This window comes from Anarhichas minor, unplaced genomic scaffold, assembly GCF_050575085.1.
Source record: "Anarhichas minor isolate MPS153535 unplaced genomic scaffold, ASM5057508v1 ptg000033l, whole genome shotgun sequence".
NCBI classification, from domain to species: Eukaryota; Metazoa; Chordata; class Actinopteri; order Perciformes; family Anarhichadidae; genus Anarhichas; species Anarhichas minor.
The window spans coordinates 7,310,179-7,329,512 of record NW_027466479.1 but is presented as its reverse complement, the minus strand read 5'-3'; the positions used below and the strand labels follow the sequence as shown (position 1 = coordinate 7,329,512).

At 42.5% G+C, this 19,334-nt stretch overlaps 2 protein-coding genes across 4 annotated transcripts; both read right to left on the bottom strand.

Annotated features, from left to right (window-relative positions):
- Positions 1-487: 487 nt before the first annotated feature.
- Positions 488-18,983, bottom strand: LOC142965043 (uncharacterized). Of its 2 annotated transcripts, XM_076105734.1 has the most exons (4): positions 12,020-12,277; positions 8,419-11,258; positions 5,793-6,251; positions 488-3,688 (listed from the first exon to the last, which is right to left on the bottom strand). In XM_076105734.1, exons 2-4 carry the CDS (start codon positions 8,609-8,611, stop codon positions 2,169-2,171), a joined length of 2,172 nt encoding a protein of 723 aa, XP_075961849.1. In that variant the 5' UTR covers positions 8,612-11,258; positions 12,020-12,277; the 3' UTR covers positions 488-2,168. The 2 variants fall into 2 exon arrangements, with proteins under 2 accessions (XP_075961849.1, XP_075961850.1); XM_076105735.1 differs by lacking the exons at positions 8,419-11,258; positions 12,020-12,277 and adding an exon at positions 18,458-18,983.
- LOC142965049 (uncharacterized) lies at positions 12,870-18,451 on the bottom strand. 2 transcript variants are annotated; one of them, XM_076105750.1, is made up of 2 exons: positions 15,305-18,451; positions 12,870-14,866 (listed from the first exon to the last, which is right to left on the bottom strand). In XM_076105750.1, exons 1-2 carry the CDS (start codon positions 15,468-15,470, stop codon positions 13,896-13,898), a joined length of 1,137 nt encoding a protein of 378 aa, XP_075961865.1. In that variant the 5' UTR covers positions 15,471-18,451; the 3' UTR covers positions 12,870-13,895. The 2 variants fall into 2 exon arrangements, with proteins under 2 accessions (XP_075961865.1, XP_075961866.1); XM_076105751.1 differs by having other exon boundaries at positions 15,041-15,447.
- Positions 18,984-19,334: the final 351 nt, after the last annotated feature.

The following is a 19,334-nucleotide window of genomic DNA, read 5'->3' as shown; positions in this document are numbered from 1 at the left end:
CCACACAAACTTGTTCTCCACACAAACTCCGTCACAAACACCGTTTACTCTCATCAAACTCTGACTAGCGCTGTGTTGATCGCTTCCGTCCCCGTCGGTCTGTTTCCAGCTAGCATGCTAAGCTAACTTCAATAGCTTTGTTGGCTACCGGGAGATGAGTCAGAGGAAAACATCCAGAAAAAAAGGTGAACAGCTAAAAGTCCATTCAGACATGTTTATCCAGACATACAGAGACTCTGATGGATCAGTACTGATGGAGCTAACTGATACTTTATCAACACAACAAAGAGACGCTGCTGTTTCTAACGTTAGGCGCCATGTTGTTCTCAGAAGAACATCCGGGTTCGCTGACACGTTGTATGTTACCTTCAAAATAAAAGCACTTAAAAAAATACAAAATCGTAAATTATTATTTCAATCTTCAATTACCTTCCATATTTTCCATATGTAACAGTTGTGGGTAGGGCATGGAAATAGACTACTCAAGTGATTGTTTAACATTTATTTGTTTCTGTCGAAGACAAAATATCACCAATTATTTGCCTTCTGATCATTTTCTGCACCTCTGCTCCCTCAGCAATGTAAAACAGAACTGTGTGATTTCATTCCTTTTATTCAAATACCCACACAAACAACTTGATTTACATTAAAGTATGTACTTGGTTCAGGATGCACATCATTAGTCAAGGGCTACAAAAATAACCAAGGAAAACATCTAACCTAAATCATAACAACACATTTTCTCAAAACCATGAAAAAAAATATACAAGAGGAAAAACAGGGACACCTGGTGGTTAAAGTAAAAAGTGTGTGAGAAATTATGACAATAGACAACAGAAATTATAATATTTAACAAATGAAAACACATACTTGCAGAAAAGAATGTATAAAACATTAATTGCTTTCTGGTATTTTTCTTCAATTCTGCCACTAAACATGCAAAATAGCAGAATTTACAAAAGGAGATGTTTATATGTGTGTATGTGTGGGTCAGTTTGAAAAGAAGAAGAAAGCACTCAAAACGAGGCAGATCCTCACTGTAGCAGTAAAGTACAGTAACTGTAATTTTATCACACAGAAGCCTGACTGGAGAATTCAGGTTCATCAGCCGTGGCACTGGACCTTTGACTAATAAAGTACAGTTTACCGACTTTACTCATGTTGGCGGATTTAAACACAACAAAGCTCAGCAGCGTAGAACACAATTACAGCAGCAACAAGCACAACAGTTATGTTATTTGCCTGTCACCAGTCCATAAAGCTCCTGAAGTTCGCAGATGACACCACCCTCATTGGACTCATCTCTGGAGGGGATGAGTCCACCTACAGGTGGGAGACTGACCATCTGGTGACCTGGTGCGGTCTGAACAACCTAGAGCTCAACGCTCTAAAGACAGTGGAGATGGTTGTGGATTTCAGGAAGAACGCAGCCCCACCTGCCCCTATCACCCTGTGACTCCCCCGCCGACGCTGTGGAGTCCTTCCATTTCCTGGGCTCCATCATATCCCAGGACCTCAAGTGGGAGCTGAACATCAGCTCCATCACTAAAAAGGCTCAGCCTTTACAGTCCTGTTAACTGTTTGTCGTGCACTTTATTTTATATTCTTTTAAATTCTATTGTAAATTTGAATATGTTTCTATTTCTTGCACTGTTGATTATTGTTCAATGTTATTGTCTAATGTTATGCACCACCTGCCATGACAAATTCCTTGTATGTTACATACATTGGCAATAAACGGTTCTGATTCTGATTACACAGCACTGAACGGGACTCGGTGGTCAGCAAAATACACAATAACACGGTAAATATAACAGATAAACTTAAAAACAAAACAAACAAGTTTAAAAACACACTATGACCGATCTCTGCCCAGACAATAGCCTCTTACTTGAGATCACTTCGTTGTGGTTGGTGAGATTCTTTGGATTTGTTCGGCGGAATTTTCCCTGCTTAGGACTGTGACCACGCTTTGTTAGCCAAGAGAGAAGCAGTCAGGATGAGTTGGTACCGCCGAGTCTGAGGCCATGGTTCTCTGACATGAATCAGTGGATAGTTTCCTCCAACTTGGAAGTGAGTCACTGCCCCAAGCGAGGGAGTTCAAGTATCTTAGGGTCTTGTTTACAAGTAAGGGAGTGGGGTTAATGTCAACTTTATCGAAACCAGAACTAAAGGGGGTTCTCTGCTGTGTGACGTATCATGTGTCTCCGTAAAGATCCACTCTGTGAAAAAGATTTACTACAGACTGAGCAGCTGAAAGCTTTCTCTCCTGTGTGGAATCTCATGTGTTTCTTCAGACTTCCATTTTCAATGAAACGTTTACCACATTCTGAGCAGCTGAAAGGTTTCTCTCCTGTATGAGTTACCATGTGTCTCTGTAAATGTCCACTCTGTGAAAAAGATTTATTACATTCTGAGCAGCTGAAAGGTTTCTCTCCTGTGTGGAATCTCATGTGTTTCTTCAGACTTCCACGTTCAGCGAAACGTTTACCACATTCTGAGCAGCTGAAAGGTTTCTCTCCTGTGTGAGTTAGCATGTGTGTCTGTAAATGTCCACTCACTGAAAAAGATTTATTACATTCTGAGCAGCTGAAAGGTTGCTCTCCTGTGTGGAATCTCATGTGTTTCTTTAGACTTCCATTTTCAGTGAAACTTTTACCACATTCTGAGCAGCTGAAAGGTTGCTCTCCTGTGTGGAATCTCATGTGTGTCTTCAGACTTCCATTTCGAGTGAAACCTTTACCACATTCTGAGCAGCTGAAAGGTTTCTCTCCTGTGTGATTTACCATGTGTCTCTGTAAATGTTCCCTACGTGAATACGATTTCTTACAGACTGAGCAGCTGAAAGGTTTCTTTCCTGTGTGAATCATCATGTGTTTCTTCAGATTTTGACTCTTGCCAAATGTTTTCTCACACTCAGAGCAGCTAAATAGTTTCTCACCAGCAGTACATCTTGAATCACTGATGGAAACTTCATCATTATTCACAGAGTTTAAACCCGACTGAGGTTTTCTGGTCTCCTTCCAATCACAACTGTCATCAGTGTCAGAAGAGTCTCCAGTCTTCTCATTAGTATCTGGTTCTGGATGTCTATCTGGATCTGAGTTCCTGCCTGGTTCTGGTCCTCCACAGTCCTCTCCATCAGCTTCTGTTTCCATCTGTTCAGTTTGTCTTTGATGAAGCTGTGAGGACTGAGCTTCCTCTTCATCGTCTACACTCTTCACAGGAGTGAATTTGAACTTGATATCAGCGTCCTCCAGACCTTGAAGCTGCTCTCCCTCCTGACTGGTCCAGTGTTCCTCCTGTTCCTCTTTAATGTGTGGGGGCTCTGGGTCCTCCTGTTCCTCTTTAATGTGTGGGGGCTCTGGGTCCCTCTGTTCCTCTTTAATGTGTGGGGGCTCTGGGTCCCTCTGTTCCTCTTTAATGTGTGGGGGCTCTGGGTCCCTCTGTTCCTCTTTAATGTGTGGGGGCTCTGGGTCCCTCTGTTCCTCTTTAATGTGTGGGGGCTCTGGGTACTCCTGTTCCTCTTTAATGTGTGGGGGCTCTGGGTCCTCCTGGTCCTCTTTTATGTGTGGGGGCTCTGGGTCCTCCTGGTCCTCTTTTATGTGTGGGGGCTCTGAGTCCTCCTGGTCCAGACTGGAGCTCCAGTCCTGCTGCTCTTCTTTAACCACCAACAGCTGCTGGACATCTGTGGAAAATAATGAATTACATACACACCTTAGATAACTGTAATTTCATGTTAACAACTAATCCATTGATTTCACTACTTTCCTATAATGTGGGGAGACATGTTGCACATTTTGTAGAACATATTCAGACCTCATTCAAACTAAAACAAACTAAAACCTGACATGTTACACTTACGGTAATTGAGTAACATGGTGTTGGGGATAGCAATGGGGATATATGCTGTTCCGTGGTTTAGTTTGATGAATAGGACAGGGGGTGAGAGAAGGAGTCTTCTTTTTTGCTGACCGCTAATATCGCTATTATCATTGTTGATCGCTGTCTATTACCTTTGTACAGCAATGAGAAAGTATTTTGAACGTTTTTGTCTCTCCCGGCTGTAAGACCTGTATGACTCCTCTTCAGCCTGAAGACGGTCATGACCTTTGACCCTCTTGTCTTGGCCTCGAGCATCTGATGGAGAGCCTCTTGGAGAACCCGTGCATTAACTGCGGCATCATGCCTCCCGGGGTAAGGTCTACTAGGCTGGCCGAGGTGGAACACCTCCTACCTGACAGGTCGATCCTACCAGGTGACATGGAGGGGGGCCATGTCGGAACCACGCATGCTGACTACGGGGGTTCCACAAGGTTCAGTCCTAGGCCTCCTTCTCTTATCGCTCTACACAACATCTCTGGGTTCTGTTATTCGCTCGCATGACTTCTCTTACCATTGTTATGCCGATGACACCCAGCTGGTCTTGTCATTTGCCCCCGGTGACACCCAAGTGGAGGCACGCGTCGCTGCGTGCTTGGCTGACATCTCGAAGTGGATGACGACACTCCACCTCAAGCTCAACCTGGACAAAACCGAGCTAAAGTTCCTCCAGGTGAAGGGTTGCCCGCACCGAGACCTGTCCATCACCATTGACGATACCGTGGTGACACCAACTCGGACTGCGAGGAACCTAGGTGTGACCCTGGATGACCAACTGTCATTCTCAGCAAACATTTCATCAGTTACATGCTCCTGCAGATTCCTGCTCTACAACATCAGGAGGATTCGCCCCTTCCTCACTGACGAGACGGCGCAGGTGCTCATCCAGGCTCTTGTCATCTCCCGCCTGGACTACTGCAACTCTCTACTTGCCGGAACCCCGGCATCGGCCATCAGACCTCTGAAGCTTGTCCAGAAAGCTGCAGCTCGCCTGGTGTTCAATCCCCCCAAGTTCTCCCACACAACTTCCCTTCTCCGTTTTCTACACTGGCTACATGTAAGAGCTCTCATCCAGTTTAAGACTGTGGTACTAGTCTACAGGGCAGTAAAAGGAACAGCTCCTTCCTATCGCCAGGCCATGGTCAAGGCCTACACCCCCGCGTGACCACTTCGCTCTGCTGCTTTGGGGCGATTGGTTGCCCCGTCGCTCAGAGGTCCCTGCGCCCGATCGACCCGGTCACGGCTTTTTTCTGTCCTGGCCCCACAGTGGTGGAAGGAACTTCCCACTGAGGTCAGGACAGCAGAGTCGCTGCCCATCTTTCGGTGCAGGCTGAAAACTCACCTCTTCGAGAAGTACTACCCTGAGCCTTCCACTTAGCACTTATTGTATTCGTATTAGTTTGTTGCACTTATTGTTTTTGTTTGTTTCTGCACTGTACTTTGGCTCTGGGTTATGCTCTTAGATGCTTGTTTAAAAAAAAGGAGATGTAGCCTACTTATGACTTCTGGTGACTAGTATTTCTCTTGAATACCTATGTTGAATACACTTATTGTAAGTCGCTTTGGATAAAAGCATCTGCTAAATGACTGTAATGTAATGTGAGGTTCACCTCCGCCTATCAGGGCAGTAGAATCCAGCCTAACCTACACATTTCAAAGAAGCGTGAAAAAACAAACAAAGAATCGTAGTGCTAGTAGGCAGCTGTTCGTTTGCTGCTCCTAAAACGTAACAGCAGACATAAGTTAAATAAAAAGATTTTTTTGTTTTTTATAAGCCAGGCTACATAAAGTATATTCATGCACAATGATCTAATAAATGATGCAAATAATGTTGGTGTGTCTGTGTGTTTGAGAGTGTCCACTCACTGAAAAATACTTATTACAAACTGAGCAGCTGAAAGGTTTCTCACCAGCACTACATCTTGAATCACTGACAGGAACTTCATCATTATTCACAGAGTTTAAACCCGACTGAGGTTCTCTGGTCTCCTTCCAATCACCACTGTCATCAGTGTCAGAAGAGTCTCCAGTCTTCTCATCAGTATCTGGTTCTGGATGTCTATCTGGATCCGAGTTCCTGCCTGGTTCTGGTCCTCCACAGTCCTCTCCATCAGCTTCTGTTTCCATCTGGTCAGTTTGTCTTTGATGAAGCTGTGAGGACTGAGCTTCCTCTTCATCGTCTTCACTCTTCACAGGAGTGAATGTGAACTTGATATCAGCCTCCTCCAGACCTTGAAGCTGCTCTCCCTCCTGACTGGTCCAGAGTTCCTCCTGTTCCTCTTTAATGTGTGGGGGCTCTGGGTTTTCCTGGTCCAGACTGGAGCTCCACTCCTGCTGCTCTTCTTTAACCACCAACAGCTGCTGGACGTCTGTGGAAAATAATGAAATACATACACACCTTAGAAAACTGTAATTTCATGTTAACAACTAATCCACTGATATCACTACTTTCCTATAATGTGGGGAGACATGTTGCACATTTTGTAGAACATATTCAGACTTCATTCAAACTAAAACAAACTGACATGTGTTTTACCTGGCTGTGAGACAAGGTTTCTTTTTGGGGGAGTTGTTCTTGTTTCTATAACATTAGAGTAGGAGCCAGGAACAGCCTGTGCCATGTTGTACACCCTATTTGGTCACTAACGGTAATTGAGTAACATGGTGTTGGGGATAGCAATGGGGATATATGCTGTTCCGTAGTTTAGTTTGATGAATGGAAGGACAGGGGGAGAGAAAAGGAGTCTTCTTTTTTGCTGACCGCTATTATCGATATTATCACTATTATCATTGTTTGACGCTGTTCATCGCTGTTGATTACCTTTGTACACCAATGATAAAGTATTTTGAACGTTTTTGTCTCTCCCGGCTGTAAGACCTGTATGACTCCCCTTCAGCCTGAAGACGGTCATGACCTTTGCCCCTCGAGCATCTGATGGAGAGCCTCTTGAAGAACCTGTGCATTAACTGCAGGTTCTCTGCAGGGTAAGGTCTACTAGGCTGGCTGAGGTGGAACACCTGATGGGTGAGGTTCACCTCCCCCTGTCAGGGCAGTTGAATCCAGCCCAACCTACCGATTTCAAAGCAGCGGGAAAAAACGAACAGAATCGTAGCGCTAGTTAAAGGTAGGCAGCTGTTTGTTTGTAGCTCTGAAACATAACAGCAGACATAAGGAAATAAAAAGATTTTTTTGTTTTTCATAAGCCAGGCTACATAAAGTATATTCATGAACAATGATCTGGTAAATAATACAAATAATGTTGGTGTGTGTGTGTGTTTGAGAGTGAGAGAGACTGTCTGTACGTTTGTTGAAAGCCAGCAGTGGCTCTTATGATTAGAAATATAATAAAATATGATTATTATTTTAGAGCCTTCAACATCACCAGTGGGATGTGGCCTCCATGAGTCCCAAACTCCTCCCTCCCTCCCACTGTATACTTTATATAATCTGAAAAAAACAAGCAATATTATAACATGATGTTGACATTAGTCATGATGAAGAGTTAACAAAACATGTATGCTTTTTCTGATATTCATACAGCCTCCCAACCTGCAGAGACCAGACCTTCATCATCCAGCTCCTCGTCTGCTGGACCCACGACATCCACCGGTAGTGTACTTCATGTTAACTTTCTTTGTATGCCAACTCATGAAAATCTGATAGTTTTCTTTCATCTAAAGTAAATCAAATCTGTTAATAGGTCACACTCCTGAAGAGATGGAGCAGACAGTTTGGGGTTTCGGCCGGTGTAGGAAACCTGACCCTCCTGAGAGCTCGGAGGGATTGGTGTCGTGGGTCCAGTGTGACAGCTGCCACTCATGGTATCACACCATGTGTGTGGGCTGAGACGAGGAAATGATGATGATGATTGTTAAATGTTGTTTGTGTCCTGATTTTTGATTTAGTGTTTTTCTCCCGTTTATATTTAAATAAATGTTTGCATCATCTTTTCAATCATAAGTCATTTGTCTTTTGTTTTAACAATTTAGCATTTCAATCATGAATATTTGTGTTTTTAGTTGTAATATAACTCTTACTCTGCACTGTGTGTTATAGTAATTGTTATATATAATATACTTGTACATAATTGTTAAATTCATGCATCAGCTGGTGTTTTGCAAGTGACTGACATGAGAAGAGTTTAACAAAACATCCAGCAGGTGGTGGTATACACTCAAATGGAAATTAAGGAGCTTTTATTGCATCATTTGGAGTTGTTGAAGCGTGATATCTTATTGTGAAGGACAGAACTACGGTCCCGGATGTGTTGACAGCTTGATGGTAATTTTGGCAACTCTGAAACAAGTTAATATCCGCGAAAAACCAACAGCACCCAGTGTTTACAACGAGGATAGAAGTTGGTCTGAATAGATGTGGATTTTATTGGAATGTTCGCTAAAAAAAACTGTCCGGACCAGGAAACAATTCCGTGAACTCTCTTACGTGACATGAACAGATTTTAGATTTCAACACGCTGCACGTTCTCATCTCATCTACTTTGTGTGTTAAAGATGCTGAATGTTTAATGAACCAACCTGCTCTGTGTAACCGAAGCTGAGGGATGAAAACAACGTCCAGTAGTTTCCGTTGTCGGTCGTTCTCTTCTTTTAAACGAGAAAGTTCCTCCTCGTACTCTTCTATCGTTCTTTCAAACACACCAAATATCTCTTCAGCAGCCGCAGTTAGTCGCTGGTTGACTAAACATCTCAGCATTTGGACTTTAGACATTTTCACACAACGACACAAACACCGTTTACTCTCATTAAACTCTGACTAGCGCTGTGTTGATAACTTCCGTCCCCGTCGGTCTGTTTTCAGCTAGCATGCTAAGCTAACTTCGATAGCTTTGTATGCTCCCGGGAGATGAGTCAGAGGAAAAACATCCAGAAAAAAAGGTGAACAGCTAAAAGTCCATTCAGACATGTTTATCCAGACATACAGAGACTCTGATGAATCAGTACTGATAGAGCTAACTGATACTTTATCAACGTAAAAACTCCTTCACGTGTTATACGAGCTAGACGCCATTTTGTTCATAGTCAGCCACAGTGAAGAACACTTCCGGGTCCTCTTCCCCGTCAAAATAAAACATCCAGGTTTTTACTGACATGTATTTTTACATGTCGAACACAATATATTCATGACTTTAAAAATAAACATAAAACTAAATACATTTAACCAATATCCAACTGTCATGCTGCTGAGCTACAATAAAATAGTTCACATTACAGATTTGATATACAGACTTCACTGAAGCATCACAAACACTTAACACTGTAGCTTTATCACATTCACTTGTACAAATATAGGCCTAGTACTTTTCCCAAATATATGAGGAGTTTATGAGATACGTTTTGTTGCCAATTAAAACTACCCAACAGTTTATACAAGTACAGCTGAAACTATTGGATGATTAATCAGTTCGTCGACTGACAAAACATTAGTTGGAAACTATTTTGATGGTCAGAGTCTTTTTACATGTAAAAACATTTCATAGTTCCAGCTTCACCAACGTGAAGATGCTGCTTGTTCTTTTTAATGACATGAATGTATAAGTAATAAAGTAATATAGTGATGGTGTCACTTTGGGCTCTGGATAATTGTGACACCATTTCTCACTGCAAACTACAACAGCAAAATCCTGCTTTTACATTAATACATGATAGCAATAGTCATTTAATGATATTTTTAAAAAATCACACAGGACATTTTAATACTTTTAATACATACATATACTGTGTGTACAGCAGTGGCTGGCCGTGCATTTTATACCTGGGCCTTCAGTGCCGTCTTGCAGCTGAAACACCACCTCATAACCTCATGATGGCGCCACAGCTACGGTTATTTGACACGTACCATGCTACTTCTCGCTCCTCAAAGTAAAAGCACTTCCTGTTTCATGCTCTTCACAATAAAAGTACACATGCAATCAAACAATTTACAACATTTGAAGGAGAACATGAAAAACTCTTAAAAGAAAATCTGTTTGACGTGGGTATTCTCCAGTCTAAGCTACACGCTGGTGGGGCTTTTGCGGACACGGTTGGGGCATTTACCTCGAGTGAAGCTAGGGTGAGTAACGTTCCAGAGTTAACTTTTGAGCAGCGCAAAGAGTTACTTTTGTTGCAAATCGACATGAAAAGACTTGAACTGGAAGAGCGCAGGTTGGGTTTGAGTGATGTTGGTGGCGTGAGGCAGGTCGCTGCTGGTTCTGCTGGGCCTTCGCATGCTTTTGATGTTGCCGTGAATCTGAGGTTGGTTCCTCGATTTTGTGAACAATACCCGGATACTTTTTTCTCACTTTTTGAGCGGGTAGCTGAGAGTAGAGACTGGTCGGATGTTGACCGCACACTACTCTTACAATGCGTTCTCACCGGTAAGGCGCAGCAAGCGTATTCCTCGCTCAGTGTGGCTGAAAGTAAAATCTATGTGTCTGTCAAGGCTGCAGTACTAAGAGCCTATGAGTTGGTGCCTGAGGCATATCGTCAGAGGTTTAGTACTTGGGAGAGGTCTGGAAGAAGTGAGGACAGCGACAGAAGCAGCCACTCTTGCTTACGAGTATGTGTTGACGCACCGTGGTGACCGCGGTTGCAGGCCTCGGGATGATGGACTGTACAGAGGGAGTGGCGGTAATTTTCGACCAGCCGGAAAACGATGGGAGGAGGGAGCCGGCCCTCGCCGTGATAAGCCGGAATGGGTTGCAGGACACAGTCCTCGCCGTGATAAGCCGGAACGGGTTGCATGGAGTCAGCAGCAGGTTGAGGCGAGTGATCTATGCCATTACTGTAAGGGAAGGAGTCATTGGAAGGCTGAATGTCCTGTCAAGTCCAGTGCCAACAGTAGGTTCAGAAGTGAGCATGTCAAACCTGTCGCACTGGCTGTTACTGTTCGAAAAAATAACTCCTGTTATTTCTTCCTGTGTCAGTTCTCTCTGTAATTTTTCTCCCAGTGAGCAGGTGGAACCTGGAGTTGATTGCAGTCTGGAGCAGTCAGATTTTTCAGTGATTTGTGTCTGACGGCCATGTGTCCCTGGTGGGGAACGCTGTCAGGGTACCGGTGAAAATACTGAGAGATACGGGGGCCTTGGATTCCTTCATTGTGAGTTCTGTGTTGCCTTTCTCACAGGGTACTGATACTGGGGATTGCATTCTGATGCAGGGGATGGGTTTAAAAATGTTGCCTGTCCCAGTGCAGTCGTCCCGCTCGCTTGTCGCGCCGCCGCTCTGGAAGAACACGAACTTGACATCGTTCTGCTCCGACGTCTGAGACGCCTCCTCCTGCTGATGATTGGTCCACAGCTCCTCCTCCTCCTCTTTGATGGGAGGAGGCTCGATGTCGCTGAGGCCGGAGCTCCAGTCCTGCTGCTCACAGAGAGCTGAACAAAGAAGAAGAGTCACGTTTATCGGCTGGTTGTGTTTCAATGATACTGGATGTTACTTCAGTATTTCTGTTTCATGTCTTTCTACTTCTGCTGCTCTACGTTTTACTGCATTATTTTGACAAAATAGGTTTCCAGTTACTTTGGAGATTCTGATTATTAAAACAAAAACAAACTAATTACTCACTAGTGTAAACAAACTATAAATACTAGCCCCACCTTTACTAGCTGCAACATTAAAGTGATGAAGACATTAATAATTATAAAACAATAATATAATATTATTCTTTCTGCATAATTAGTCCTTTTACTTTTGGTACTTTTAGTATATTTTGATGCCAGTACTTTGTGTGTACTTCAGGTATAAATTGTGTTGTAAAGGTTCATTTCTGGAAAATTTAAATCAAATGAATATAAACATAAATGAAGAGAGAAGTAGAGTCATGTTCTCATAGACTTCTATACAACCAGAGGAGTCGCCCCCTGGTGGACACTAGAGAGAATGCAGCTTTAACACATGAAGCTTTGAGGTTTCACTACGTCACAAACAGCAGCTTCACTATTTTAAAGGAGACACCTCGTGACACATTTGGGTAATTGGAGTTTCTACAAACTGAAATAAAACAATCCAGTCGGTCGTTTGTGGCCAATCACATTTGGTTTCCTCTTCTATGTCACATGTTGTCGGTAAACCGGTAACGTCAGAGAGACGTTACTGTTGTCGGTGAACCGGCTAAGACTCAGTGAACGTTACTCACCTGTGCTGTTGATCTGCAGAGATATCTGCGGCTTCCTGGAGAGGTCCAGCAGCCGGCGCTGGCGGTAAGGTTCTCCCGAACACGCCGAAGATCTCCTCTGCGGCGGCGGTGAGCCGCTGGTTGATGAGCAGCCTCAACATCTCGAGCTTAGACATGTGAGCGGCGGACTGGCGATACAAAACGGGAGAAGTTCGCTCTCCGAAGCGTCGTGGTCGGTTGTTTACTCGTTGCACTTCCGGGTTAAAGTCTTTGCCCATGCTCAGTGAGCTTTTCAAAGGTACACATTGGATTATACGTGTGGGTTTACTGCCACCTGCTGTACTGGAGGTCTACATACACGTTTTGATTCTGTTATTTTCAAAACATTCATAACATTTGCCTTCAGATAATCATTAATATTGTTTTATTCATATTTCATGTCCTGCACTTTAAATTATAGTTGCAATAATCTTTCAGTATCTGATAGTCGGTGTGAATTTCAATGTTCTCAAATACTTGTAAAAAACTAAATAACACAAAACAAATTTTTAATTTATTTAAACAGTTTGTAAGAGCCATTTTGTTGTTTTTGTTTTTGTACAACCTCCCACCACATGGGGGCGTAGTGCCGGTGTAAATCAGTGCACAGGTAATATAATCAGTGGGGTCATTGGACACAGGTTGTTGCTAATAGGCAGAAGCAAACTGTTTTTGACCGTGCACATTTAACGAATGTAAATGTTATGATTTATTGGTTTGTGGAGAAAATGGATAACTGAAGAGAAAGTGGTGGAACTCTGATTATGTGAGAGATAAAATGCCTATATTGGAAACTGGACTTCGTTATTTATGACACGCATCAGAACAAACATTTCAGCAACCGTAGTGACTTTTTTTATTGGGAAGCAACGGTCACTACAGAGTGTACAAAATACAAACCAGTTTTATTTGTTTCTTACAATGAAAAGTAGATTAAAGGTTACAAAAATGGATTACTCAAAAAGTCAATAAAATAAGACATAAATGTCAAAAGCTAATTCTACCTCAAGATCAACGTACTCTTACAATATTTACATGATTCTTTCAGTTAAAACTTGTTTCTTGTTCTTCTTGTCCAGCACCCCTGAGTGAAACATCAGTCCAGATATTTCTTTAAATGGTGAACATTTTTCACAACAATCCAAGGTTGCTTCATTTACATATCTTAGACAATTCTGATCTCCAGAGTGTATAAGCTTATACATTAATCAAGTAATGAAATTATCACTTTCAAATTATCATTAAATGAACACTGTGCTATAATGCATTTGTCACTTTAATGCTGCAGGTACTCAATTAAAGTACAAGTACCTCAGAAATATCAAGTACAATACTTAAGTTAATGTACTTAGTTACATTCCACCACCGCTAAAAGAAGATCACACAATAGTTTACAAGAGCACAAAGTTCTTCATAGAACTAGCCTCTTGTTTTTGTCTCAAAACAGACCAGATTGATGAAACAATGAACAACATGTTCTTCCAGGTGAGCGCGCCCCGGACCCCTCTAGAAAACCAACACTAACTAGAAAATAAAAACTCAACTAGTCTACCGGATCAAACTAAAGACAGTACTCAGCTCCCTGCCAACGTGAGGAGGCGTCACCTTAAACAAAGCATGGATCTCTCAGAGCGATCAAGGTTTATTGTGTCACTAATCGTAAGCGGGGGCTGATTGTGTGTGAGGACAGGGTTTTGAGGGAAACAATTCAAAATCTGAACGTGGAATCAATAAGCAATGCTCTCAAATAAAAACAACATGACTTTGAATAAAGATAGGGGAAAAGCACCAGAGTTCTTCCCCTGAGTTATGTGCCATGTGGTTTGTCAGATTCACCTTTTGTGTACAAACAGAACCACTACAGCCGGTTGTCTCTTGTATGAGCTTTCATGTGTAACTTCAGAGCTGACTTGCGCTGAAATCTATTATCACACAGAGAGCAGCTGAAAGGTTTCTCTCCTGTGTGGAGTCTCATGTGTGTCTTCAGACCTCGACTGTCAGTGAAACCTCTATCACATTCTGAGCAGCTGTAAGGTTTCTCTCCTGTGTGGAGTCTCACGTGTCTCTGTAAAGTTTCCCTCCGTCCAAAAGATTTCTTACAGAGGGAGCAGCTGAAAAGTTTTTCCCCTGTGTGACACCTCATGTGTCTCTGTAAATGTCCACTACGTGAAAAAGATGTATTACATTCTGAGCAGCTGAAAGGTTTATCTCCTGTGTGAGTTACCATGTGTCTCTTTATAGTTTGCCTCCGTCCAAAAGATTTCTTACAGACTGAGCAGTTGAAAGGTTTCTCACCAGCACTACATCTTGAATCACTGACAGGAACTTCATCATTATTCACAGAGTTTAAACCTGACTGAGGTTCTCTGGTCTCCTTCCAATCACCACTGTCATCAGTGTCAGAAGAGTCTCCAGTCTTCTCATTAGTATCTGGTTCTGGATGTCTATCTGGATCTGAGTTCCTGCCTGGTTCTGGTCCTCCACAGTCCTCTCCATCAGCTTCTGTTTCCATCTGTTCAGTTTGTCTTTGATGAAGCTGTGAGGACTGACCTTCCTCTTCATCATCTTCACTCTTCACAGGAGTGAATGAGAACTTGGTGATATCAGCGTCCTCCAGACCTTGAAGCTGCTCTCCCTCCTGACTGGTCCAGAGTTCCTCCTGTTCCTCTTCAACGTGTGGGGGCTCTGGGTCCTCCTGGTCCTCTTCAACGTGTGGGGGCTCTGGGTCCTCCTGGTCCTCTTCAACGTGTGGGGGCTCTGGGTCCTCCTGGTCCAGACTGGAGCTCCACTCCTGCTGCTCTTCTTTAACCACCAACAGCTGTTGGACGTCTGTGGAAAATAATGATTTACATACACACCTTAGAAAACTGTAATTTCATGTTAACAACTAATCCACTGATTTCACTACTTTCCTATAATGTGGGGAGACATGTTGCACATTTTGTAGAACATATTCAGACTTCATTCAAACTAAAACAAACTACAAACTGACATGTGTTTTACCTGGCTGTGAGACAAAGTTTCTCTTTGCGGGAGTTGTTCTTGTTTCTATAACATTAGAGTAGGAGTCAGGTACAGCCTGTGCCATTTTGTACACCCTATTTGGTCACTTACGGTAACTGAGCAACATGGTGTTGGGGATAGCAATGGGGATATATGCTGTTCCGTAGTTTAGTTTGATGAATGGAAGGAGAGGGGGAGAGAAGAAGTCTTCTTTTTTGCTGACTGTTAATATCGCTATTATCATTGTTGATCGCTGTCTATTACCTTTGTACACCAATGAGAAGTATTTTGAACGTTTTTGTCTCTCCCGGCTGTAAGACCTGTATGACTCCTCTTCAGCCTGAAGACAGTCATGACCTTTGACCTTTGACCTCAAGCATCTGATGGAGGGCCTCTTGGAGAACCTGTGCATTAACTGCAGCATCATCATGAGTCCCGCGGTAAGGTCTACTAGGCTGGCCGAGGTGGAACACCTGATGGGTGAGGTTCACCTCCCCCTGTCAGGGCAGTAGAATCCAGCCCAACCTACCCATTTCAAAGCAGCCGGAAAAAACGAACAAAGAGTCGTAGCGCTAGTTAAAGGTAGGCAGCTGTTTGTTTGTAGCTCTGAAACAGCAGACATAAGGAAATAAAAATATTTGTTTGTTTTTTATAAGCCAGGCTACATAAAGTATATTCATATACAATGATCTAGTAAAGGATGCAAATAATGTTGGTGTGTGTGTTTGAGAGTGAGAGAGACTGTCTGTACATTTGTTGAAAGCCAGCAGTGGCTCTTATGATTAGAAATATAATATAATAAAATTAGTGCTGGGCAACGATTAAAATATTTAATCGCGATTAATCGCATGGAATTTTTGCGATTAATCGCATTGTTATGGCAAAGTTCAATAATGAATTAAAAAGTAGTGTATTGCGCAATTTTATTCTAAAAGTACTGCTATATGAACAAAAGGGCAATGACATTTGATTTGTAAACACATCAGGTTCTTGTTAGCAGCAGTATTCCCTTTACACAGCAGCAGTTCTATCTCTTCACTATCTGTGCTCAGTGTGTGACTGGATGTGAAACGTTCCACTGCTGTGCAACAGGAATAAAATGTTTCAGCACGTTTCAGCTAAATGTGTGTCTTGTGTCTTCATGACAGTCAGAGCATGTGAATGCAGCTCTACTGTTCATCAATAATAATAATGCTGTAACTCCGAGGTGATGATGGTGACCCAGCGATGTCCAGTAGCCTCCAGTGAGAGAAACAGCTGCTGCACGTTGTAACACCGTCACTTTTGTAGTCCTCTCCTTTAATACAACTCGTGTATTCTTCTTGTGACGGTGCGTCTTGAGGGAGGCTCATACGTGCTGTCATTCGTTGCGATCCTAAAGCTGGGTTCACACCAAACGCGACGCGAACGCACCTTGAGAACGTTCCTCAGACCGACATCTTCCACAATACTAATCGGCTGCAGTTTGTCTCCACTTCTCTGTAGCATTTGTTAGCTTGTCTTGCTTTAGTTTATCTATACTTTCCCCACACGCTGCATCAACGTAGTCTGCCGAAGACTTCCTCCACCGCTGCCAGTGCACACACTTTCAAAATAATGTCACAGACTGTCTCACTCAGCCGAGGAAACTCTGGAAACGGAGCAGGCAGGTCCACATGGACCCCTGTTGGCCGACCGTCCGCCGAACAGCCCTGAGTTTGGCTTCAACGGGTCTTCATCTCCAACCCTCATCCTGTACTTGAACCAGCGGCGCTTTTCTCTCTGAAGTGCCGCGGAGTTAGCCTGCTAGCTAAACTAAGACAGCTAAGCTAAGCTAAGAAAGTGCACACTCTCAGTCGCCGAAGCATAAAATAGTCGTAGCGGTCCGTAGTCGGTGCATAAGAAACACCGCTGCCACCAATGTTACCGAGCGTCCTGGGTTCGTGTATGAGGGGCATTTATAAGACGGTAATAAGCGGAGTGGGCAGACCAGACTTCTCGTTCAGCCCAGGCTTCTCTGTTTATTTCTACCCCCCGCCGACCAGAAGCGGAAGTCGCCTTTTCTCTACGGCAACCCTGAAGGGACATATCATCTCCAATACAAAACGATAAACATGAGACAGTCTGTTACAATAATAATAATAAATAAAAATAATGCATTTACGCGCGATAAGATAATTGTCGGCGTTAATTAATTAATGCGTTAACGCGAAATTAACGCGTTAACTTGCCCAGCACTAAATAAAATATGATTATTATTTTAGAGCCTTCAACATCAGCAGTGGGATGTGGCCTCCATGGGTCCCAAACTCCTCCCTCCCTCCCACTGTATACTTTATATAATCTGAAAAAAACAAGCAATATTATAACATGATGTTGACATTAGTCATGATGAAGAGTAAACAAAACATGTTTATGCTTTTTCTGATATTCATACAGCCTCCCAAGACCTTCATCATCCAGCTCCTCGTCTGCTGGACCCACGACATCCACCGGTAGTGTACTTCGTGTTAACTTTCTTTGTATGCCAACCCATGAAAATCTGATCGTTTTCTTTAGTTAAAAGTAAAAATAATCTGTTCATAGGTCACACTCCTGAAGAGATGGAGCAGACAGTTTGGGGGTTCGGCCGGTGCAGGAAACCTGACCCTCCTGAGAGCTCGGAGGGATTGGTGTCGTGGGTCCAGTGTGACAGCTGCCACTCATGGTATCACACCATGTGTGTGGGCTGAGACGAGGAAATGATAATGAAGATGAATATGTTAAATGTTGTTTGTGTCCTGATTTTTAATTACATTTTTAATTTTCTTTTTGTCCCGTTTATATATAAATAAATGTTTGCATCATCTTTTCAATCATAAGTCATTTTTCATTTGCTTCAACAATGTAGCTTTTCAATCATGAATATTTGAGTTTTTAATTGTAATATAACTCTTACTCTCCAATGTGTGTTGCGATAGTAATTGTTATATTCAATATACTTGTACATCATTGTTAAATTCATGCATCAGCTGGTGTTTTGCAAGTGATTGACATGAGAAGAGTTTAACAAAACATCCAGCAGGTGGTGGTATACACTCAAATGGAAATTAAGGAGCTTTTATTGCATAATTTGGAGTTGTTGAAGCATGATATCTTATTGTGAAGGACAGAACTACGGTCCCGGATGTGTTGACAGCATTGATGGTAATTTTGGCAACTCTGAAACAAGTTAATATCCCCAAAAAACCAACAGCACCCAGTGTTTACAACGAGGATAGAAGTTGGTCCGAATAGATGTGGATTCTATTGGAATGTTCGCTAAAAAACTGTCCGGACCAGGAAACAATTCCGTTAAGTCTCTTATGTGACATGAACATATTTTAGATTTCAACACGCTGCACGTTCTCATCTCATCTACTTTGTGTGTTAAAGATGCTGAATGTTTAATGAACCAACCTGCTCTGTGTAACCGAAGCTGAGGGATGAAAACAGCGTCCAGTAGTTTCCGTTGTCGCTCGTTCTCCTCTTTTGAACGAGAAAGTTCCTCCTCGTACTCTGCTATCGTTCTTTCAAACACACCAAATATCTCTTCAGCAGCCGCAGTTAGTCGCTGGTTGACTAAACATCTCAGTATTTGGACTTTAGACATTTTCACACAATGACACAAACTCCGTCAAAAACACCGTTTACTCTCGTTAAACTCTGACTAGCGCTGTGTTGATAACTTCCGTCCCCGTCGGTGTTTCCAGCTAGCATGCTAAGCTAACTTCAATAGCTTTGTAGGCTACCGGGAGATGAGTCAGAGGAAAACATCCAGAAAAAAAGATGAAGAGCTAAAAGTCCATTCAGACATGTTTATCCAGACATACAGAGACTCTGATGGATCTAACTGAGACTTTATCAACAAAACAAAGAAACGCTGCTGTTTCTAACAACGTTAGGCGCCATGTTGTTCTCAGAAGAACATCCGGGTCAGTTGGTAACCTACAAAATAAAAGCCCTTACACGTATAGAAGTTATTTCCATCTTAACCCTCTATGCCTGGGGTATTCAGTTAAAATTCAACGAGGTCCATTTCGAGAGAATTTCCTCAGTCAAAGGTCCGGAACATCACAGTAATGTATAACTTGTGCTATGATTTAGCCTCATATATATATTGAAGTAGTCTAACAGTTGTATTAACGTCTGTATGAAGTCAAAGACTGATTGTCAAATCAAATAAAGAAAGTTTAATAATATCTCAACAATATTTATTGTCAGTTTTCAAATTGAACTAGAGGAATTATAAATAATACATACTCTAATAATAAATCTATGTTCTTCATTTAAGATT